Source organism: Ambystoma mexicanum, chromosome 6p (genome assembly GCF_040938575.1).
Source record: "Ambystoma mexicanum isolate Mex_15411 chromosome 6p, UKY_AmexF1_1, whole genome shotgun sequence".
NCBI lineage: Eukaryota > Metazoa > Chordata > Amphibia > Caudata > Ambystomatidae > Ambystoma > Ambystoma mexicanum.
In genome coordinates, this window is record NC_090935.1 from 1132656035 (window position 1) to 1132677717 (window position 21683).

General features: G+C 44.0%; 1 protein-coding gene across 1 annotated transcript in view; it reads right to left on the reverse strand.

Annotated features, from left to right (window-relative positions):
* The window catches only part of SMARCA2 (SWI/SNF related BAF chromatin remodeling complex subunit ATPase 2), a 3136185-nt gene that overhangs the window by 123306 nt on the left and 2991196 nt on the right, over nt 1-21683 (reverse strand). The window contains exon 34 of the mRNA XM_069625745.1: nt 18604-18739. Coding sequence (XP_069481846.1) covers nt 18604-18739 — 136 coding nt within the window. The remainder of the gene's footprint in view (nt 1-18603; nt 18740-21683) is intronic.

Genomic DNA, 21683 nt, shown 5'->3' on the forward strand with positions numbered 1-21683 from the left:
TTTAATCGCAAATGAGTTACACATAGACCAAATTGAAGCTATTTCAGATAGATACAGGTTGAACAGTGTGGCTGCAAGGTTACAGCTTTGCTTTACACCTATAAAGGTAAGAATGGGTGGTGTTAGCGAACCTTCCTTATCGATCTTGATCCTGTAACTTGTGTTGGAATACAACATAATGATCATAGCTATCAGGTGCAATGGAATATGAATGTCCTGCATCCTTTGCCAGAACTGTTGTCTAATTACAGAATCAAATGCCCCGGATATGTCAACAAGCGCCATATACAGTGGCCCATGATCTTTCTTTCTAGATATCTTTAGTAAGTGTGCCAGCAGGGTTGCGTTCAACTGTGTACCTATGCCTTTGCGAAACCCAGTTTGAAACCGCGAAAGAATTTTCTGTTTTAGGATGAAAGCATTTAAGTCCTTCAATATTAGGGCAGCAAAGATCTTTGCCGAGATGTCGATTAAAGCTATGGGTCTAAAGTTGGAGGGGTCGTTCAAAGGACCCTTTTTGTGTACTGGAATTATGATCGCGGATAGCCACGACTCCGGTACTCTCTTTGCTTTAAATACACATTCCAGCCTCCTTAGGATGATTTTTGCCCATAATTTCGGGTCGTCCTTTAAGACGCACGGTGGAATACCATCCGGCCCAGCAGCTTTAAAAGGTTTTAACTTTGCAATTATAGAGATGATGTCATTCAATCCCCAGGGACATATAGAGGGAATATTTATTGCCAGATCCGGAGTTAGTAACTCACAAAATTTCTGTGGCATAGCATATTTGGATTCATAGATTTTACACCATACTTTTCCACTTACGGCAGAGCAAAGATCTGGTTTTCCTTTCAATAATGGGTCCTTCAGTATTGCCCAAGTTTCCCTTGAGTTTTTGCCAATTAAGTCCTGGATCATTTTTTGATTGGTTTCGATAAATGAACCAATCTTCAGGTGTTTGACATCGTTTCTATAAATTGCAAGGATTTTCTTTTTCTCAGTTGCATAACCCCCTATATTAATGGATAATTTCAACAGTTTACGAATTTCTCTGTTTTTTAGTTTTTTCCTTGATGCAATTTCTGCGTTAAAACTCTTCTTGTAGTCGAACTTTTTGGCTGTTGAGCTTTTCTCCACCAAAGTGTCAAGATGCCTGCCTATCATTCCAGCATTTTGCCTTTCCCAAATGTTAAGATCAGAACTGGACAACGTTTCAACATTATCTTTTACCATGTCTCCGTTAACCAGATAGTTTAGCTGCCTATATAATCTAGCATTCCACCTGATGGAAAGTGCCTTGCAATCAATCTCCAGCAATGACAGTACGGGTTTAGCTTCATATAATGGTAAACTACACTCAAATAGACACTCCAAAATGCAATGATCACTTAGATGTGATAGAATAATTTTGCAGTTTGTGGTGAATTCAGCCAGTGAGTTCGAGGTTACTATGTAATCAATTGCTGTGCGTTTTCTACCACAAGCCCAAGTATATGCATTCTCTTTTTGTGCAAAGGGCACAACTTGCAATTCCCAATCGCTCAAAAACTCCCTCCATATTTGCCCCCTTTCAAAAGCCAATGTTTCATAATAATATGCTATATCTAATTTCAACATTATTTTGTTGAGGTTTGAATTGAAATCGCCACCCATAATGATCTGTGCATTCGGAGCGTATGTTGCCACTTGTAAAAGAACATGGTTAACTTTTTCGATAATAGAGTCTAAGGTAGACGTTGCTGGGTTCCAATACAGTGCAACTATAATCAGCTGAGTGAACACCCTGACATTAGATGTCACTTCCACCGCCAATATATCTGGAGATTAATAGATTTGGAGCAGTTTAGATTGATATAAATGTCTCACCAGAATCGCAAGGCCTCCAGATGGACGGCCTTAGTTACCTTTTATCGCATGAGAACAAAAAGCTACATATCCTTCCAGATAAATATCTTGGGTCGCCATGGTTTCCTGCAAGATGATTATTGCTGGTGATTGTACATCCAATGTGTTCTGAAACCATTTCTCAAAATTATTAAAGCCACAGCAATTCCAAGAATTTATAACCACTGTATCATTTTATTGTTTTTCTTTGGCTGGCATATTGCTTATTATATTTTTCATCAGTGGTTCAAGCCATGTCAGGCTTGTCACAATCTGGGCAACGGATTCCGATTGCAATCTGATTTTTTCATGTAAGGTTGCAAGCTGGTTATCATGATCTTCAATGTGGGTGTTGTTATAAGGAGCAGAAGGTTGATATTCCACAAACAGTGTTGCATTTTCCAGGGAGTTGAACAGTGATAACTCATAACCAAGCAATTGAAAATCCTGTATATGTTTCCATATTAGTGCGGCGATGATAGTGTTCTGATATTTGCATAACATTCGACCGTTTGAGACATACGGTAGACGAACCCAGTCTATATCGTTAGACACTAAGTTGCGCAGTGCAGGTATTTGATGAAAAACTTTCATCAATGATGATCGCGTTAAGTTTGGTTTGTCTACCTTTGTTGGATCCAACGTCCATCCCATTACCAATTTCATCTCAGGCCCTAAGGTGTTATAGAATGACCATTTATCCTCACTCTCTCCTTCACGAAAAGGGGTAGGCGATATGGACTGCCGATTTTGCTGTGTATCAAGGGCTCCCTTCATGTGTTGTAACTTAGCAAAATCAGGATCCTGAGTGCCTACAACTTCATTCACAACTTGACTATTCATATTGTGAGTACTTCTATCAGGTAAAGAACTCACAACATAACAGTCGGCACGTGTATCTGTAGTGTTATGTGGTTTTTAAACTAGGTCCGTTATTTTTTTGTCTATTTTTTCGAAGAAGCGTTGTAGCTGCGTTTGTATAAGGATAGGTGATAATAGCACATTGTCATCTTTTATGTTTGCAACATTAGATTTTGGTATCTCATCTGATGTATTTTTTTTTCCACTCCCCTCAATACTCGAAAAAACTAGTTTTTGTGACCCAGTATCGGCTATGCCCAAGACAGCCTGACTTTCGATGTTTAGTTGTGTTAGATCAATGTTGTTATCTTCCTTAATAACGCTTTTGTTATGCCTTTTTTGCTGTTTTTATTTTTTATTCTGTTCTACCAATGTCTCAGAGTTTTTATTTTTCATTTTTTCTTTGTTATTTTGATTCATCATGAGCCCTGCTCGGGTTAATGGATTTTGGAAGTTTGCATTTTTTTGTTTCTTCAAAGCTTTAGTATGTAATTTTTTAGCTTTTCGGGACATAAAGAATGTACTATGAGTACCATTTCCTCCTTCAGTTGAATCGCTAATACATTCCTGACCACTCTGCATGATCTCTGAGTTCAAGTCAATCAGATCTGTAAGCACAGAGGGACTATCAGGGGTATGTGTAACTGGGGTTAATATTGGCGCCTCCGTTTTGCTAAGTACCTCTGCCATCCTCTCCGGAGGCATTAGGTTGGCAGCAAGGACAATCTTCTCTAAAGCCAATATTCTTTCATGCTGCAATTTCGCTATCTCCACATTTGGTGGAAGCCGATTTGCTGGTGCATTTTTAACATCAGTTGTTGCGTTTGTTATAACCGAATCATTCAGCTCCACATACTCGGTTTGGGAAGCTGAAGATTTCATATTGTATGATTTCCCAGCTTTAAGCTCTGTTTCTATTGCTTCTAACTTTTGAGTATGAAAACGTTTCTCACTCATATGTTGCTCAGCCCAAAATACATGACATTTTTCCTGGGCCATCAAAAAACCCTCTATTTTACACAGTCTTGAATTGATTTCTGATGTTGCTAGGCTCAGAGCACCAATCGCTCCATGCGTAAATTCGTGCCCCTTGTCCAGCAAATTCAGTATCCTGGTTAAGACAGGAAAATTCTGTAATTCTTGGGGATTTAAATCCACTAAAGTCTCTTCCAGTGGGAATAGCGGAAGTGATGAATCTGGTTGGCAAGATTTTCCTGAGTTATTTTTTAGCGGTATAGGATCGCAACCCAGTACTGGTGAATGTGAGTAATTTGTATCAGAGGGATTGAATTGAATCTCATGAGCGGGTGAGCTGGCAGAGTGTTTAAGATCCCGAGCCCCCCATCCTTCTTTGCTCTTTTGCATTTCTTTTAATTGATTTAAATTTTCTGCTATAGCTGCATGGAAATGAACGTGTTCCCTAAAGCCCCTTGACTCAGCAGCAGGTGTTGAGGGCCCATTCAAAAGGCGTGTTCTACTATGGAGTTCAGCTAGAACAACTGGCGCAACCAACGAAATATCAATAGCTGGCATGTTATCATCATTTACCGCTCCCAATATTGAGCTATCAGTAATGGGTACATTATGAATTAGTTTGAGTGGGTGGGTTATACTCCCATGCACCTCCCAGTGAATTTGGGCCACTGTATTTACCTCTTTTTCAGGTTCTGCAGTTGTAACTTGTACTGATTCTAGCGGAGGTAAGATTGGCACATTTGAATTTACTGATGACTTCATATAGGAGCTAGTACACGGTTTCGCATTTATACCTTTTCCCTTTTTCTTAGTTTGGTTAACTGTTTCGTAAATGGGCTCCTCTTCTGACATATTGCCCTCAAACAAAGTTGAGGGGGAACCATTCAGTCATCTCTTCCCATTACGCAATTTCTTAACCATCTTAATGCAAAAAGACACCACCTAGCTTCACCTGATCAAAACAGTGCTTACCACCTGATATAAAGCCACTTCACAGCGTGTGCAAAAACAGACACCCCAAAGAGCAGAATCGCACCCCGCTCCGCGAACAGCAAACAGCACTTGTCCGGTACTTGGTGCGCGAGGCTGCCAGTATTTGAGGTCGCAGAGTGCGTGACTCGTCAGCGGGGGGCGTGGCCACCACAAAGGAAGGACCTTAAAGTCAGGCACGCTGGTGCACCCGTGAAAGACTTCCTCCAGGGAGTTTTAGAGCGCTGTAACAAGTCCGTGGAGTTCAATCCACACAGTCCAATCCAATTGAGACAGAGCAACGAGGCAGCGGCAGCAAACAGGAAGGAAGAAAGGCTTGCCTTAATAAATCTAGCTAAGGATACATTTGTAATAACGAAGGCTGCAAAGGTGGTAAAATTGTTCTATTTAACAGAACTGTAACGCTCACCTGGTTCCCAATGTAGGCGCGGGTGTGGTCTGGATGGCAGTGGCTTCTTCGAAGGAGATGTTCAGCACCCTGAAGATGGCGTGGGCTGGGTTCCCAAATCCGGCTTGTCTGGCTCGGATGAATACCCTTCTGTGAGCGAAAAGGAAGGGTTAATACTCTGCAGGTTTTGTGTTGATCTCCCGTTCCCCTTCTCACCCTCCTTGCAACCCTTCTGTAATTCCCTGTGGAGACTCACCTTAGGGATTGAAAAGGCGAGCTCTCCATCCTGCTTCTGATGCAGGGGCGCGTTGGGATCCAGTTACGTCACCGGATAGTAAATTCGAGTTCGCTTGTCTGTTCCGGTAAGTACCGTAAATGTTTATGGCATGCTTGAGTCTAAACTGTTCCTCTTCTCTTTTGCAGGTAATGGAAGACTCCGGGCTGAGGGCGGTTTCCGTCGAAAACCTGATTTCAGGTGAGTTTTGGTGTAGGCCCACTACTGTCTTTTCCTGTCTCTTTTTCCTTAGGGGCCGGAGTTCGAGAATGCCGAAGAAATGGAGCCGGTACGAAGCAGAAGCTGAGTCCGACCTGTAAGCAGGTAAGTTTAAAATAGTTTGTTTGCTACGGTTCTTGCATTCACTAATGTGACGTTTGCTTTTTCCCCATAGGGGTCGGGGTGCTGAAATGCCCAAGGAATGGCATCGACCCGAAGGTAAGAAGAATTAGCTTGGCGGGTAAGTGCTTCTTGGTTATTTTCCCCTTCTCACCTTGCTTTCTTCTCTTCGTCTCCCCGTAGGTGCTGGAATGCTGCAGGAGATCCGGATGGGCGTCGCAGAGCCGAAGGCGCCACGTGCAGGTAAGAGAAGTGCGCTGAGATGTATGCGACGCGGTGAGTATTTAAAATGATGCCTTTTTGCAGGAATGTTGGCGCGCTGAATCCGGAATGCAGCTTTAACAGGTAAGGTTTGTTTTCACCCGTTTCTTCTTCCCTTTTCTATCCTTCGGTGTTTCTAGGATGCTGGCAGGCGTCGTCGAGGACAGGAGCAGACACGGTGAGCGTCCAGCTGCTATGAGCAAAACAACGCGAAGCGTGGTTTGCTGTCTGGGCGTGGCTTAAATAGCCTTTCAAGTAGTCCCAGGTATGTATCCTTCCACTGAAGGTATGTATCCTGCCACCAGCCACACCCATGTGGTTAAGTAGTTCCTTTTTCATCTGGAAGTTGTAGAATGATCTGCCAGGTAAGGAAATTGCAGCATGGTCTGTCAGGTAAGTTTGCACCAAACACATTTCCTTCCATATCTTGTATGAGCCTGGCGCCGATGGTGCCAGGACTGTTATCCCTTTTGAGCCTGACGCCAACGGCGCCAGGACTGAGTCCAAAGAGCCCCTATCTGGGGTGGCTGGGACTTCCCTAGTATACATGTTGCCTGCCTCTGAGGGTGCCGGGCCCCGTCTGGCTCCTTGGAGGTAGGCATCATGACAGTACCTCCCCCCAAGGCCCCTCCCAAGGACGTACTGTCCGGAGGCTTTGGTTTGTGTGGAAACTTACGATGAAATTTTTGTATTAGACGAGGTGCATGTATATGATCGCTTGGTTCCCAAGATCTCTCCTGAGGTCCATATCCTTTCCAATCAATTAGGTAAAAAAACCTTTGACTTGGACATCTTAGAATCTAATATGTCTTTAACTTCGAATTCCAGTTCCCCATCTACTGGGATTGGTTCTGGTGGCTTGAGTAGCCTGGTTCCGGGTTGTACAGGTTTCAACAGTGATACGTGGAAAACCGGATGGATTCGCATGTTGGGGGGCAGATCGAGTTTGAAGGCTACCGGGTTGATTACAGCCTTGATTGGATAAGGCCCTATATATCTTGGGTTAAATGTTCGCGGGCCTTTAAGTGGTAGATGTCTAGTTGCCAGCCACACTTGATCTCCAACTTGGTAAGGAGGTACTTCGCTCCGATGTAAGTCAGCATTTTCCTTATATTTGTCCTTGGCCTGCTGTAAATGAGTCTTGGCTTCTTTGAAGGCTCGGGTTATGTTGGCATGTAAGTTATCCACGGCGGGCATTTCAAGGCCTTGAGGTGGTTCAAGATGCGAAGTTCTGGGATGGTGGCCAAATAAGGTATAAAAAGGAGTCTGGCCAATTCCTGAATGCACAGAATTGTTGTACGTGTATTCAGCAATCCATAAAATGTCTTTCCAATTATATTCTGATTGATGCAACATGCACCGTAAGTATTGTTCCAATGTCTGGTTTGTTCTCTCGGTTTGGCCGTCGGTCTGAGGATGGTGGCTGGTAGATAAACGCACATCAACTTGTGCCATTTGGCAACATCTCTTCCAGAACCGATAAATAAACTGGCTTCCCCGATCAGAGATTAATATGGATGGAAAACCATGTAGACGAACGACATTCTCAAGAAATTCCTTGGCTAGGGTGGAGGCTGAAGGCAGCCCTTTCAAGGGAATAAAATGGGCCATCTTGGAGAAGAGGTCTACAATTACCAGTATAGTATTAAATCCATGACAAGGAGGTAGGTCAGTTATAAAATCCAGCGATAAAGTGTGCCAAGGTGCCGGTGGGATGTCCAGAGGTCGTAACGGACCGGCTGGTTTTTGCTTTTGACTTTTATTTTGGGCGCACACTGCTCATGTCATCACAAAAGATTTTATATCCTTTCGCCAGGAGGGCCACCAGAAATGCCTTTTAATTTTTTCTTCAGTCTTAGCGATGCCCGGGTGTCCTTCCATTAGGGTCTCATGATGATGGGCAATAACGAGATCTTGCAAATCCTTTTGAGGCAAGAACAGTCGCCCCTGGAAATAAGGTAAATCGTTATTAATTGAAAATCTGGGATCTTTCAGGCTCCATTCTTGCAAGGCTGCAGCCTCGAAAAGCAATTTAACTCTAGTTTGAATATCCTCTAGAGTTTGAGAGGAGATCACCCCCAAAATTCTCTGTTCGGGAATAATCGGAACTGGATCTAGAGTTGGGGTAGAATCGCCCATTCCTATTCGAGATAGTCCGTCCGCCTTGCCATTCTTGCAGCCGGGGCGATAGGTGATCACAAAGTCAAATTCTGCAAAGAACAGGGCCCAACGGAGTTGGCGTGAGGATTGAGCTTTGGCCGTTTTTAAGTATTGCAAATTCCTGTGGTCTGTAATTACGGTAACAGTATGTCTTGCGCCGAGAAGGTAATGACGCCAAGCCTTGAAAGCTGACTTGATAGCTAATAGTTCTTTATCTGTGATTGCGTAGTTAACTTCTGGAGCTGAGAATTTTCTGGACCAAAAGGCCACAGGATGCAGTTGGTTCGAGACTGGGTCCCTCTGTGATAGAACCGCTCCCATGGCTAAACTAGATGCGTCAGTTTCCACAACGTAAGGGAGATCTGGACGGGGATGTTTTAACACAGGTGCAGAGGTGAATTTAGTTTTTAGTTCCTGAAATGCTTGTTCTGCTTCCGTAGTCCATTCGAAGCGTTTGTTTTTCCGTAAGAGGGCTGTGATGGGTTGAACCACTCGAGAAAACTCCGGGATAAACCTTCGATAGAAATTGGCAAAACCAAGCATGCTCTGAACCCCTTTCACAGAACTAGGGGATGGCCATTTGAGGATCGCGTCCACTTTCCGTGAGTCCATTCGAACTCCCTTTGGCGTTAGGACGAAACCAAGAAACTCAACCTCCGTGACGTGAAAAATGCACTTTTCGAGCTTTGCAAATAGTTTGTGCTGGCGTAGTTTCTCCAGGACGGCCTTAACATGTTTTCAGTGATCAGATTCCGAGGAAGAGTACACTAGGATGTTGTCAATATATATGATGACACAAACATCTATGAGTTCTCGAAAGATGTCATTCATAAAATACTGGAAGGCAGCAGGTGCGTTGCACAACCCGAAGGGCATCACTTGGTAATCAAAGAGTCCGTATTTGGTGCGGAAGGCCGTTTTCCATTCATCGCCTTCTCTGACGCGCACCAGATGGTAAGCCCCTCTTAAATCCAGCTTGGTAAAGATGCAGGCATCTTTCACCTGGTCGAGGAGTTCATGGATCAGAGGCAGGGGGTAACGATTCTTAACCGTCATCTGATTTAAGGCGCGATAGTCAATACATGTTCTAAGGTCGCCTTCCTTTTTCGGCACGAAGAACAAAGCTGAAGAAGCCGGTGACTTTGACGGGCGAATAAACCCATTGGCAAGATACTGATCCAAATACTGGGGTAAATGAAGATTCTCTGGTTCGGTAAGGGCATAAATCCTACTACAAGGCGGTTGAGCATTGGGTACCAGATCAATTTGACAATCGTATGGCCGGTGAGGTGGTAAGGTGTTGGCCTGTTCTTTTTGAAAAACGTCCTGAAAGTCCTGATACTCAAGTGGTAGTTGTGCTGACACAGAGGTTACTGAGGCTAGACCCACTTGTGGATTTCCGGAATAACAAGTTTGTCTGCAGTTAGGAAAGGTGATACTCTTTGCTCGCCAGTCAATTCGAGGATTATGTGCTTCTAACCAAGGGATCCCCAAGATTACCTGAAATTGTGGAGCCTTGATTACGTCGAACACTATGGTTTCCCTATGACCATCTTGGCCAACCAGTGTCATTTCTGTGGTAGAATGTGTTACCCGCCCAGAGGCAATTTCGGTCCCATCAACCGTGGTAATGACATCTTTGGTGATTTTTGTTTGGAGAGGGAGACCAATCCTGGAAGCCAATTCAAGATCAACATAGTTCCCAATAGCCCCACTGTCGAGATAGGCCTTTATGCCATGTAATCGTTGAGGCTGCTCTGGATCCACGAGGGCCATTGGCATGATGAAATGCGAGGTCAAAGAGTTTGTCTTCATGCTCGGCAAGCGGACCTCTACGCTTGTCGGGCTTGATCATTTCCCGAATCAGATTTTGGAAGGTTTTGGTCTGTGGCTCCAACCATCTTCTTGGGTGGTTTTACCGGGCAAGTTCGTAGAAAGTGTCCAGACTCTCCGCAATAGAGACATAACTGGTTTTGCCGTCTTCTTTCTCGTTCTTTCTGCGTTAGGGGTCCTTTTACTCCCCCAATTTGCATTGGCTCTGAAGTGTCGGTACTCTTGGGGTTTGCGTGGGTTTTTACCAAAGCCCGAGTTTCAAATCTAGTCCGATCAGTCTTTCTATTCTGGAGTCTATGATCAAGTTGGATCACTAAATCAATGTATTCCTCACAGAGTTGGGGTGGATTCACAATTTGAGCCAGAACGTCTTTTAGCTCTCCACGAAGTCCTCGATGAAACAAGGTGATTCTTTTATTCTCAGGCCACCCAGTTTCCACGATCAGTCTGTTAAATGTGGCGATATAAGATAGGAGGTCTTGGTTCCCTTGACGCAAAGACAGAAGTTCGTTATCCAAGGCCTCACCCTGGGCGTGCCGGGCAAATAATCTCTCCATACTAGCCTGGAAGCGTTGAAAGTCACAAAGGATAGGATCGTCTTGATTTACCAACGGAATAGACCAATCGGCTGCACAGCCGCTGAGATACGATAAAACAAAAGCCACCCTAGTTTGGTCATTAGGGAAGGCCCCAGGTCTACATAAAAAGTGTAAACGACATTGGTTCATGAAAAGAGCGTATTTCTTGGGGTCCCCCGCAAAACGTTCAGGTGGGGCCAAAGGTATGTTTCCCGGCAGGTTAATTTGCACCGGGTTAGTGGAAGCCATAGGAGTGGACTCTCTCCCGGAAGCAGGTAATGGCGTTTGTCCAGCCTGATTCTGCAAAAGCTGTTTAGCCAGGTCATCGGTTCGTTCTTTGGACAAGATCAGTTCTCTTCGAAGAACGTTGGTTTCTTGGCGGGCGGCGTGAACTTCCGCCTGTAATTTCCCCCAATAGTTGGGCCAGTTGGTCTGTTTCGGTAGTCTCCATGGCGCCTGGGTGGGTAATTGTGGGTTGGCTTCGCGTTCTGTAACGCTCACCTGGTTCCCACGGAGGCGCAGGCGTGGTCTGGACGGCAGTGGCCTCTTCGAAGGAGATGTTCAGCACCCTGAAGATGGAGTGGGCTGGGTTCCCAAATCCGGCTTGTCTGGCTCGGATGAATACCCTTCTGTGAGCAAAAAGGAAGGGTTAATACTCTGCGGGTTTTGTGTTGATCTCCCGTTCCCCTTCTCACCCTCCTTGCAACCCTTCTGTAATTCCCTGTGGAGACTCACCTTAGGCATTGAAAAGGCGAGCTCTCCATCCTGCTTCTGATGCAGGGGCGCCTTGGGATCCAGTTACGTCACTGGATAGTAAGTTCGAGTTCGCTTGTCTGTTCCGGTAAGTACCGTAAATGTTTATGGCAAGCTTGAGTCTAAACTGTTCCTCTTCTCTTTTGCAGGTAATGGAAGACTCCGGGCTGAGGGCGGTTTCCGTCGAAAACCTGATTTCAGGTGAGTTTTGGTGTAGGCCCACTACTGTCTTTTCCTGTCTCTTTTTTCTTAGGGGCCGGAGTTCGAGAATGCCGAAGAAATGGAGCCGGTACGAAGCAGAAGCTGAGTCCGACCTGTAAGCAGGTAAGTTTAAAATAGTTCGTTTGCTACGGTTCTTGCATTCACTAATGTGATGTTTGCTTTTTCCCCATAGGGGCCGGGGTGCTGAAATGCCCAAGGAATGGCATCGACCCGAAGATAAGAAGAATTAGCTTGGCGGGTAAGTGCTTCTTGGTTATTTTCCCCTTCTCACCTTGCTTTCTTCTCTTCGTCTCCCCGTAGGTGCTGGAATGCTGCAGGAGATCCGGATGGGCGTCGCAGAGCCGAAGGCGCCACGTGCAGGTAAGAGAAGTGCGCTGAGATGTATGCGACGCAGTGAGTATTTAAAATTATGTCTTTTTGCAGGAACGTTGGCGCGCTGAATCCGAATGCAGCTTTAACAGGTAAGGTTTTTTTTCACCTGTTTCTTCTTCCCTTTTCTATCCTTAGGTGTTTCCAGGATGCTGGCAGGCGTGGTCGAGGACTGGAGCAGGAGCAGGCACGGTGAGCGTCCAGCTGCTATGAGCAGAACAACGCAAAGCGTGGTTTGCTGTCTGGGCGTGGCTTAAATAGCCTTTCAAGTAGTCCCAGGTATGTATCCTTCCACTGAAGGTATGTATCCTGCCACCAGCCACACCCATGTGGTTAAGTAGTTCCTTTTTCATCTGGAAGTTGTAGAATGATCTGCCAGGTAAGGAAATTGCAGCATGGTCTGCCAGGTAAGTTTGCACCAAACACATTTCCTTCCATATCTTGTATGAGCCTGGCGCCGATGGTGCCAGGACTGTTATCCCTTATGAGCCTGATGCCAACGGCGCCAGGACTGAGTCCAAAGAGCCCCTATCTGGGGTGGCTGGGACTTCCCTAGTATACATGTTGCCTGCCTCTGAGGGTGCCGGGCCCTGTCTGGCTCCTTGGAGGTAGGCATCATGACAAGAACGGACTACATCAGGGAAGGATTGAAGCATCTCAACATGAAAGAATGCTATGAAGTATTAGTCCATAACCCTCTACCTGAATTAGAACTTGAGTGGAATGACAAAATCAAAAATTGGTTTGATCAAAATCTTCTAACTGAAAAAGAATACCAATGTCTTCTCTGCAAAAATACAATACTTGGAACAATGTATTTCTTGCCTAAAGTGCACAAGGCATTCAAAGACTTTCCATCATTGCGTCCAATAATAAATGGGATTGGCTCAATAACTGAAAATATTTCACAATACATATATACCCATCTTCAACCACTGACAGCAAATCTTTCCTCCTTTGTTAAAGATTCTAAACATATAATTCAGCAATTGAATCAAATACCGTGGGACAACAATTACCTATTTGTAACACTAGATGTAGTTCAACTATATACTAGCATTAGCACAACAAAGATCTGGAAAGCACGATGTATTTCTTGAAAACAAGATCAGTCTCCTTCCTACAGCAAAACTTAATGATCATTGAAATGTTACATTTTTGTCTTCATCATAATATCTTCATTTTTGACAATGTTTTATATAAACAACTGCAGGGAACTGCTATGGGGTCTAAATATGCCCCTTCCTATGCCAACCTACTCATGGGATTTTTTGAGTTACAACATGCCTGGAAACACCCCAGTTTCTCCAACAACATACGTTTCTGGGGTCGTTTCATTGATGACATTTTAATTATTTGGGAAGGAGACCTCAAGCAACTTGAAATGTATGTTATGTACTTAAACAACAATACTTTCAATTTATCATTTACAAAAACAGCCAGCCCGACAAACATTGAGTTTTTAGATTTGGAATTGTTTGTGGAGGATGACCAGATCCAATTCAAACTATTTGCAAAACCATCAGCTGGAAACAGTCTCCTTTTTGCTACATCCCACCATCCAAAGCACACGATCTACAACATTCCTTATGGGGAGATCCGAAGGATTAAAAGAAATTGCAGCACTCAACTCACCTTTCAAGAAAATTTGAAAAAAACAGTAACAAAATTCAAATAGAGAGGATATGGATCTAACAACATCAAAACTGCTTTCAACAAAGCCAGAGAAATCCCCAGAGAAACTCTGTTAATTGACAAACCTAAGAATGGATCACCGGAACATAAGATTCAGTTTATCATGACTTACAGTACTGAAGCGAAACGAATAAAACACATTCTATCTGAATATCTTACTCACCGATTCAAGCCTGCAAAAGCATTTAGACAATTTGCCTAATATTTGTTTTCGAAGGGCGCCAACAATCAGGAACCTAATTAGACCAAGTTTTCTAAGCCCGATTCCGACCATCAAAAAAGCATTTTTTCAGACCAACATCAGGGGTACACACAAATGTGGACACTGTAAGTTATGTCCACTTTTGCACCAAGGAAAGAAAGAAATTCACTTACCGAATGGTAATTAAAGCAAATCAACCAATTGATTAATTGTAACTCAACCTTTGTGATTTATGGTATTGAATGCATTTGCAAAAAACTTTACATTGGGAGTACTATGCGAAAATTAAAGGTGAGAGTTATTGAACATATCAGAGCCATTAAACACAAGGACCTTAGATCACCCCTGTCTGTTCACATCATCAATGAGCATCCCGACTTTGATACTTCACTTCTTAAAATCTTTGGTTTGGAGAAAATTTCCTCCCACCCAAGGGGAAGAAACAAAGAGGAAACATTACGTAAACATGAGAGTAAATGGATTTGCATATTGGATGTATGTGCTTCTGGATTGAACTGTGATTCAGAAATGTACAATTGGTTATAAAACACTGTCTGAATGTTTCATAATATTCAGAGAATTGTATATATTGGTATTTAACATGTATTATTTACTAAACATCTCTCTGCTCCTATCTCTGTCTTTTTCTTTCTATACTATTAGACAAAGATACTCCCTGGCCCTCATTTCTGCCCCCCCTTTTTTCTCTACATCTTTTTTGTGCACATACTGGGGCATATATCTTGTCCTTTAAGGCCAGCCATTAGATATCGAATCGATCACTTTGACCCCCTATAGATCAGCCAGCAACAGTAATTCAGATTTCACAGTCTGAATCATCAAGTTAAAAAACACATCAGTATCACAAAATACTAAGTTTATCTGATGGAATGACGCCGCTTTAGCTTACTATAGGACTTATTACTCCAAGATGGCCGCCGGGCCAACTTAAGTGCCCTTAACATTTAGTTTACATAATAGACTTGATTACATAGTCTGAATTTTTAGCATAACTACAACAATAATATAAAGTTTATCTGATGGTATGATGCCGCTATAGCTAACTATAGGACTTATTACTCCAAGATGGCTGCCGGGAGCATTGCAGGCGTGCCAGCGTGATGACATCACGCCACGCTTAGTAACGTTGGGCGCGGCGTGGTGGCGTCATCGCGTCGGCCTGCACGCTATAAATAGCGCATTTTGACAATGCAGCTATGCGAAAGCACCCGAGGAGTATACACGGCTTACCAAGGCCATACTTAGCAACCTTTGAAGAATGAGCAAGCTTAAACCAGGGTAAGATGCAACTGGACCATTACTTATTTACCTACTTGAATAATAGCCTTCTAAAAAAGTTAGTTAACTCAACTTTCATTTTCTCCTAAAGCCAAAGCATTAAATGTAAATATTTTTCTTTGCCTCCATTTCTCTTCCCCCCAGCTATTTGAAAATGACTATTGAAACCTGATTAATTACAAGGGACCAGTATATGAACTCCTGTTTAAGGACACTAAAATAAGTAAATCACAAGCAACCGGTCACATCAAATGGGTGAGTCATTACTATCCTAAACATTTAAACACATCAAATATAAAAGTAATTTCACCTTTTTATATAGAAACAGATCAGGGAAACATCAATTTGATACATATTTTCTTCTCTTTTTTTTACTTTTCTTTTCAGAGACCAATTTCATTTATGTGCTTTTCTCCTGATGAACCATTGCAACTGGCAATGGGGAAACACGTGTTGGGGTTTTCATAATAGAAGCCTAATCTGTGCAGGAAGTGGCAGACACTTGTCTATGTGACCCCAGGCATGCTCCTGCGAGCAGTCACTGGTTAGCCAGTCATCCAAATAAGGGAAGACACCAATTCCCTCCTTTCTTAGACTGGCTACCACCACCAACAATTTGGTGAAGACCCTCGGGGGGGAGTTGAGTCCGAACGGCAGTACTTTGAATTGGTAGTGTGCACTGCCAATCATGTATCTCGGGTACTTCCTGTGCTGGAGGTGTATCAGCACATGGAAGTAAGCTTACTAAAGATCCAATGATACCAGCCAATCCTGAAGCTCATGAGCCTGGAGGAATCTGCGAAAGAGTTACTTTCTCTAATGTGCCCGTACTGGGAACTTGTTCAAGCACCTCAGGTCCACGATGGGACGCAGTCCTCCGTCCTTCCTTGGTATTAAGAAGGAGAGCATCACCCATGATTGCTCTCCACTAGAGGCACAGACTCTAAAGTGCCTTTCTACAGCAGGGAAGCAATCTCCAGCTTGAGTAGGGGGGAGCAGAGGTTTGGGTCTCAGGACAGGGGGCGGGCAGGTAGTGAGACGTCTGACAAAGGAGACACAGTGCCCATTGTGAGACTACCTGTGTTACCCACGCATCAGTAGTAATGTTGTGCTATTCTGCGTAATGCTGAGTCAGACGTCCTCCCACAGGGAGGTGTGTGAGGGGTATTGAAAGAGGTTTTGGTGCTGCTGCTGAACCGAGTGGGACAGACGCAATGGAGGAGGACTGGGTGGTCTTCCCTCCTCTACCTGTTGTAGATCTGGGAAATCATCTTTGTCCTGCAGAAGATTGGCCTCTTTCTATATTGCTAAAGGAGCCATAGTAACAAAAAGGCTTTGTTTTCCAGGGCGAGGACTCCGGTTGTGTTAGCTGATGAATTGCGGCACTCAGATGTTTAAAAGCCTTTCTCTTTTCCACCCAAAAAGTGTGGGTATATGTAGCCAGAGCGCAGGAAGCATTTACTGCCTTGAGGGCCATGTTTCCTGATGCAAAAATCTTCTTAGCCCAGACATCTACCTTTTTAGCATCTTTGTCTGGAGGCAAAGACAGCTAGGCTGTCCATTTAGCCTCTGATATTGCAGCCTGGTCTACTAGACTGTCCAGGTTTTTGTGTTTTGCTAGGAATCCAGGGTCCGAGGATGCTGGCCTATACTTTTTGTGAGGTCCCCTCTCGGTGCTCGCATAGAGGAAGGGGTTTGCCATAATTCAATAAGTGGGTCTTTTAATGCTGCATGAAAGGGAATAATTAGCTCTTTTATTGTGCCCCTGTACAGAATATCAGTCCCCAACCCAGGGCCTCAGTCACCCACCATGACAGACCTGTATGCTGCATTAGGGTAAGCATGGGGGTCTTGCTGGTAGAGATCTACTTCAGGGGAAGTGTCTAACACACTTGTCTCCTGGAGATCAGTGGTCAAGTTATATCATTGCATCCTCTGAAAATTAGTAAGTAGCAAGGGTTCTAGCTCAAAAGGGACTTCACTATCCTCATCTTAAATCCTTTGGAAGAAAGACATACAATCTTTCCTTGACCTCGGAGCATGTTTTGGCAACAAAGGATCTTCGAGTCTCAACACCGACAGGCCTTTTTGGGTAGGCACCGGGCAGCATTGAAGAGTGTCAAGATGGACACAGCCGTCAATGACGAAGGGTTTTTGCCAACTTCCAACCCAGCTTTTCAGCTGTTTTTATTAGCGTCCCTGCCAGCTTTGCTAGGCATGTGACCTCTGTACCCAATTTTGTTCTCGACTCGAAGAGGAGGTTGATGGGGAAGCTCTCTAGAAAACTGTTCCCATTTCTCTGCCCAAGTGGATTTGACGGGAACATTGCCTGCCTTTCTGGTGAGGATTTCAAAGACGAGTGTTGTCTTCTCTTGTTGTTCTTCAAAGATTACGAGTGATGGGAATCGCTCTGAGAGTACAGCCTATTATGTTTCCTCGATCTTCTCTTGAACATTTCGGAAGATCGATCGGTCGACTCAGTCTCTTTCCTCTCGGTAGGTCACATCTTCGAGGGTATGGTGGTCAGGGATTTGGAGGAATATCTTCGGACAGCTAATTTGGATCGTCTCTCCTTCAACGCCTTTGGCGTCATTGACTGGCACGAGCCATAGTCGGCCGCCTCGTGACCGGAGCCAAGACACCATGTGCAAATCTTGTGAGGATCTCTAAATGACATCTTTGCGTCACAATCCTCACAGCGATTGATGCCCGAGGGCTTCGGCGTTGACATCGACAAAAAAGTTTAGGAGTACTTCAGAAAAATATTAATTTTCGGAGGTATGAAAGGAATGAAGTCACAGGGCGCAGTGCCGGCTATTTGCATCCACGTACGGTCCCGATGTTCTTGAAGCTGGAGCTGCACTGTGCCCCCTGGAGGTGAAAAATACTACAGAATATATCTAAGATGAGGAATCAATGGGATAACGCAATCCATTATGAATAGAAATACAGTAAAAAAAAGTCCACAATAGAGACAGATGGAGGCTAATAGTATTTTTTATCAATAAAAACGGCACTGTATGTCAAGCGGTATAGCAAGGGAACTGTTTGAACTTTATTATTCCTGTTGATTTTATTTTTTTACGAAATCAAAACAAATGCACCCAATTATTTTTATTTTTTTAAAAGGCAAATCACAAAAGGTATTGGCAGAGGAGAGTCAAACCCAGCTCTGCTGGCTTCTTGACACTTGAGGAAAAGGGTTGCGCCGTTCACAACCAACGATGTGAGAATGAAACCAGGAAAAGCAGAGATGAGCTTAGACCCATCGCCATAAGACAATGCATTCCACTAGGCCAAAACCTTGAGCATGGTTGGTGCCATTTGCGTCTAGCACCATACTGCAGTGAGAATGGACAGTTACACAGTTAGTTCTCCTTAGGCATCTCAACAAGAGGAAAAAACATACATAAATCAACGAGACATCAGGTCTCATCAATATGAAAAAGGAGCATTTGCATCGGCTGATATTATCAAGAATGATGACAGATACTGTATTGATTTTATATGCACTTACACTCAGACTCCGACTCATCATCTTCGTCTTCATCATCTTCATCAATGCTTTCATCTTCACTTTCATCCTCTTCTTTAACAATCTTCTGCCTTGCACTCTTGAACACAGATTGTAGGACAATGGAATCTTCATAGATCTGCAGTGCAAAACAAAAAGTAGATTAAACATAGTCATCCTGTTTTGGCAAAAATAATCATGGATTGGTACAGAATTATTATGGGAACTTTAGAACTACGTATTTAAGCAAGTATACTTGAAACCACTACTTTCATTAAGCCAGTGCCCACATGCCACCGGGTTAAGTACGCTTTATGAATATCAAAAAAATAAAAATAAATACTGTACTATTCACATTTCCGGGGCATGTGTGGGACCCAGAGGTATTATGACCCGTGTTCAAAATCTATTCAATTTCTAATATTCTGCAGAAAATAAGATATTGCAAACTTGTATGATATGGATTAACTTAAATCCTGCCAGAGAGGCAACACTTCCACAGATTGAGAATGTAGCCAGTTCCAAGAGCCACTGACTGCAAACTAAACGTAACAATGGCATTGGCATATGTAGTAAAGAAATCTGCAACGCTACAGTCCCTCCTCTCTTCCCCGCCCTTGCGCAAGCTGAATGACACAAGGCCTAGTAAGATCGTTTTTTTGTTCTCCCTTTGTTTCCCCCTCATGTCTTGTTGCGCATATAAACACGTGTGAACAGGCACGTTATAAATGACACATCATATCATTATTCAAATGGTTGCTTATTGTTCAGATCTTGGAAACTGGAAGGAAGAATAAAATTAATTCTCACTAAACAGTTAATCGAAACTACTAACAACTCATTGATGGTTCCTATGCACATCCCTAACCATATAAAGGAATGCCCAAGCAGTAAACGGGCAATTTGGACTGTGAGACTTAAGGAAATGTTACTTGGGAAAAGGGTGAACTAATTAGCATGTGACTGGCCGGGAGAACTGGAATGCTGCTCTTCGAATTTAATTTAATGTATTTCCTTCTAAGAATTGGGTAGTGCAGGCCCGTTTGTTTACAGTAAAGTCACAATTACACTTTTTTCCCTAGCACTCAGCAGCCAAGGGACATTAGAGGCAGGTTGGGACGGCAATGAGGAATCTGTGGGAGGAATGACAAGTCCATTAAAAAGAACATTGCCAATAGGTAAGTAATTTGATCTTCTAATAAATTCCATCCTCGAACAGATTCATCATCTTAGATGGACTCCCATAAATGAGGAGCTTTTAAAGATCGACAGGGTGGCAGCAAGGCCAAGGAAAACAGGAAATCCAGAACAGCAGAAGTTGCACAAATGATCCCTCTCCCTATACCAAAAGAAAAACGTATGCCACTTGGTGGCAGGCTTCCAAGCAGAAATAAGCACATCCACAAAGTCATTCAACAAATCCCGTTTGATAATATACTTTCTGATGGATGTTCCTCCCACAGATTCCTCATATTAAATATATCTTCCTGCAGCTGCATATTTTGGATGGTTTTACCACCAGGGAGTGCCATGCAGCATCAGGGTTCCTGGTTCCATAAATAGCCTGCACCGCATCCCATGACCTCAGTTTACCAATTTATTTCCCCATGCTCTGCCGCATTGTGGAATTTTATTTTTTGTTCTTTAAGAATCAATTATTTTGCGCGCGCACCCCGGAAGTGCCTGAAAGTGCTGTTTGGGCTGTAACTCTGAGCTTTTGTGCTCCTTCCAGCCTCCTGCACCCTCGCTGAAAGGACTTGCTTTCTGCCAACAGACGCCGTCGGCAAGAAGAAGCACAGCGATCTAGAGGCGTTCGAAACACCAAGAGCCACAAGACCTGCCAATCACGGTGGGAAGCTCCCTCCCTCCCCTGCACCCGCCCCCAAGACTTCCTACAACAAGGCACGGGTCTGCGCGCCCGCGCGCGCACCCCGGAAGTGCCTGGAAGTGCTGTTTGGGCTGCTACTCTGATCTTTTGGGTTCCATCCAGCATCCTGCACCCTCTCTGAAAGGACTTGCTTTCTGCCACCAGACGCCGTCGGCAAGAAGAAGCACAGCGATCTAGAGGCTTTCGAAACACCAAGAGCCACAAGTAATTATTAGTCGTGATTGAACTCTCATAATGGGACTACCTCATACTTGACTCTTGTCCTCTAATCTTGTGGGCCAGTACTTTGTTTCATTGAGCCAGTATTTTGTTGGTTGGAAACACGTAGTGTTCTCATCTAGTGTAATTTTGTTACTGAGCTCGATTTTTTCCAAACACGTACTCAAACACCCCTTTCTCTCTCTTGCCTCGTAATCACGGTGGGAAGCTCCCTCCCCCCCTGCACCCGCCCCCAAGACTTCCTACAACAAGGCACAGGTCTGCGAACCCCGGAAGTGCCTCGAAGTGCTGTTTGGGCGGGCGTTGAGAGTGGCGAGGTGGCCTCGAGCTCTTTATTTTTCTCACCCCTGTTCACCTTTGTAATCTCTTGCGTATGAAAATTGGATGCGTATGTGTGCTGCTGACAAGGTGAGCTATTGGTTTGTATGTGAAATTACAACGATTGCCTACGAGGGGAGACAGATACTACCACATTTTTTACTAGTATACCACGTGACGGCTACACATCACTAGGATAGCAAGGAAGCTAAACACTTTGTATTCCACTTAAATTGAGAGGAAAGCATGGCCAGCGGGCTAAGAAGTATGAAGTTGTGCGAGAAGATAGTAAAACCTGCACCTCTCACTGAAGTAGTAAACACACAAATGCTGATAGAAAAAAACACTGGCCATGCAATAAAGGGTAACACTGTAGCAGTAAATGTAGAAGTACACACACCATGTACACATCCACATGGAATAGTTCTGTTCCCCCTGAAGGAAATGTATGAGGGAGAACACTCTGTACAACTCATCTTTCTGAGCATACTTGAAGATCCACATACTAAACCATCCAGCAGTGGGGCAGGCGGCCTTTTGAAACAGGGCATATCCGATGAATCCATGCTAGCCCCAACTATAATGGCGGAGCTGGGAAAAAGAGTACGTATGTCATTAGGGCCTTCGACTCCCGCAAATCCGAGACATGGAACCATTG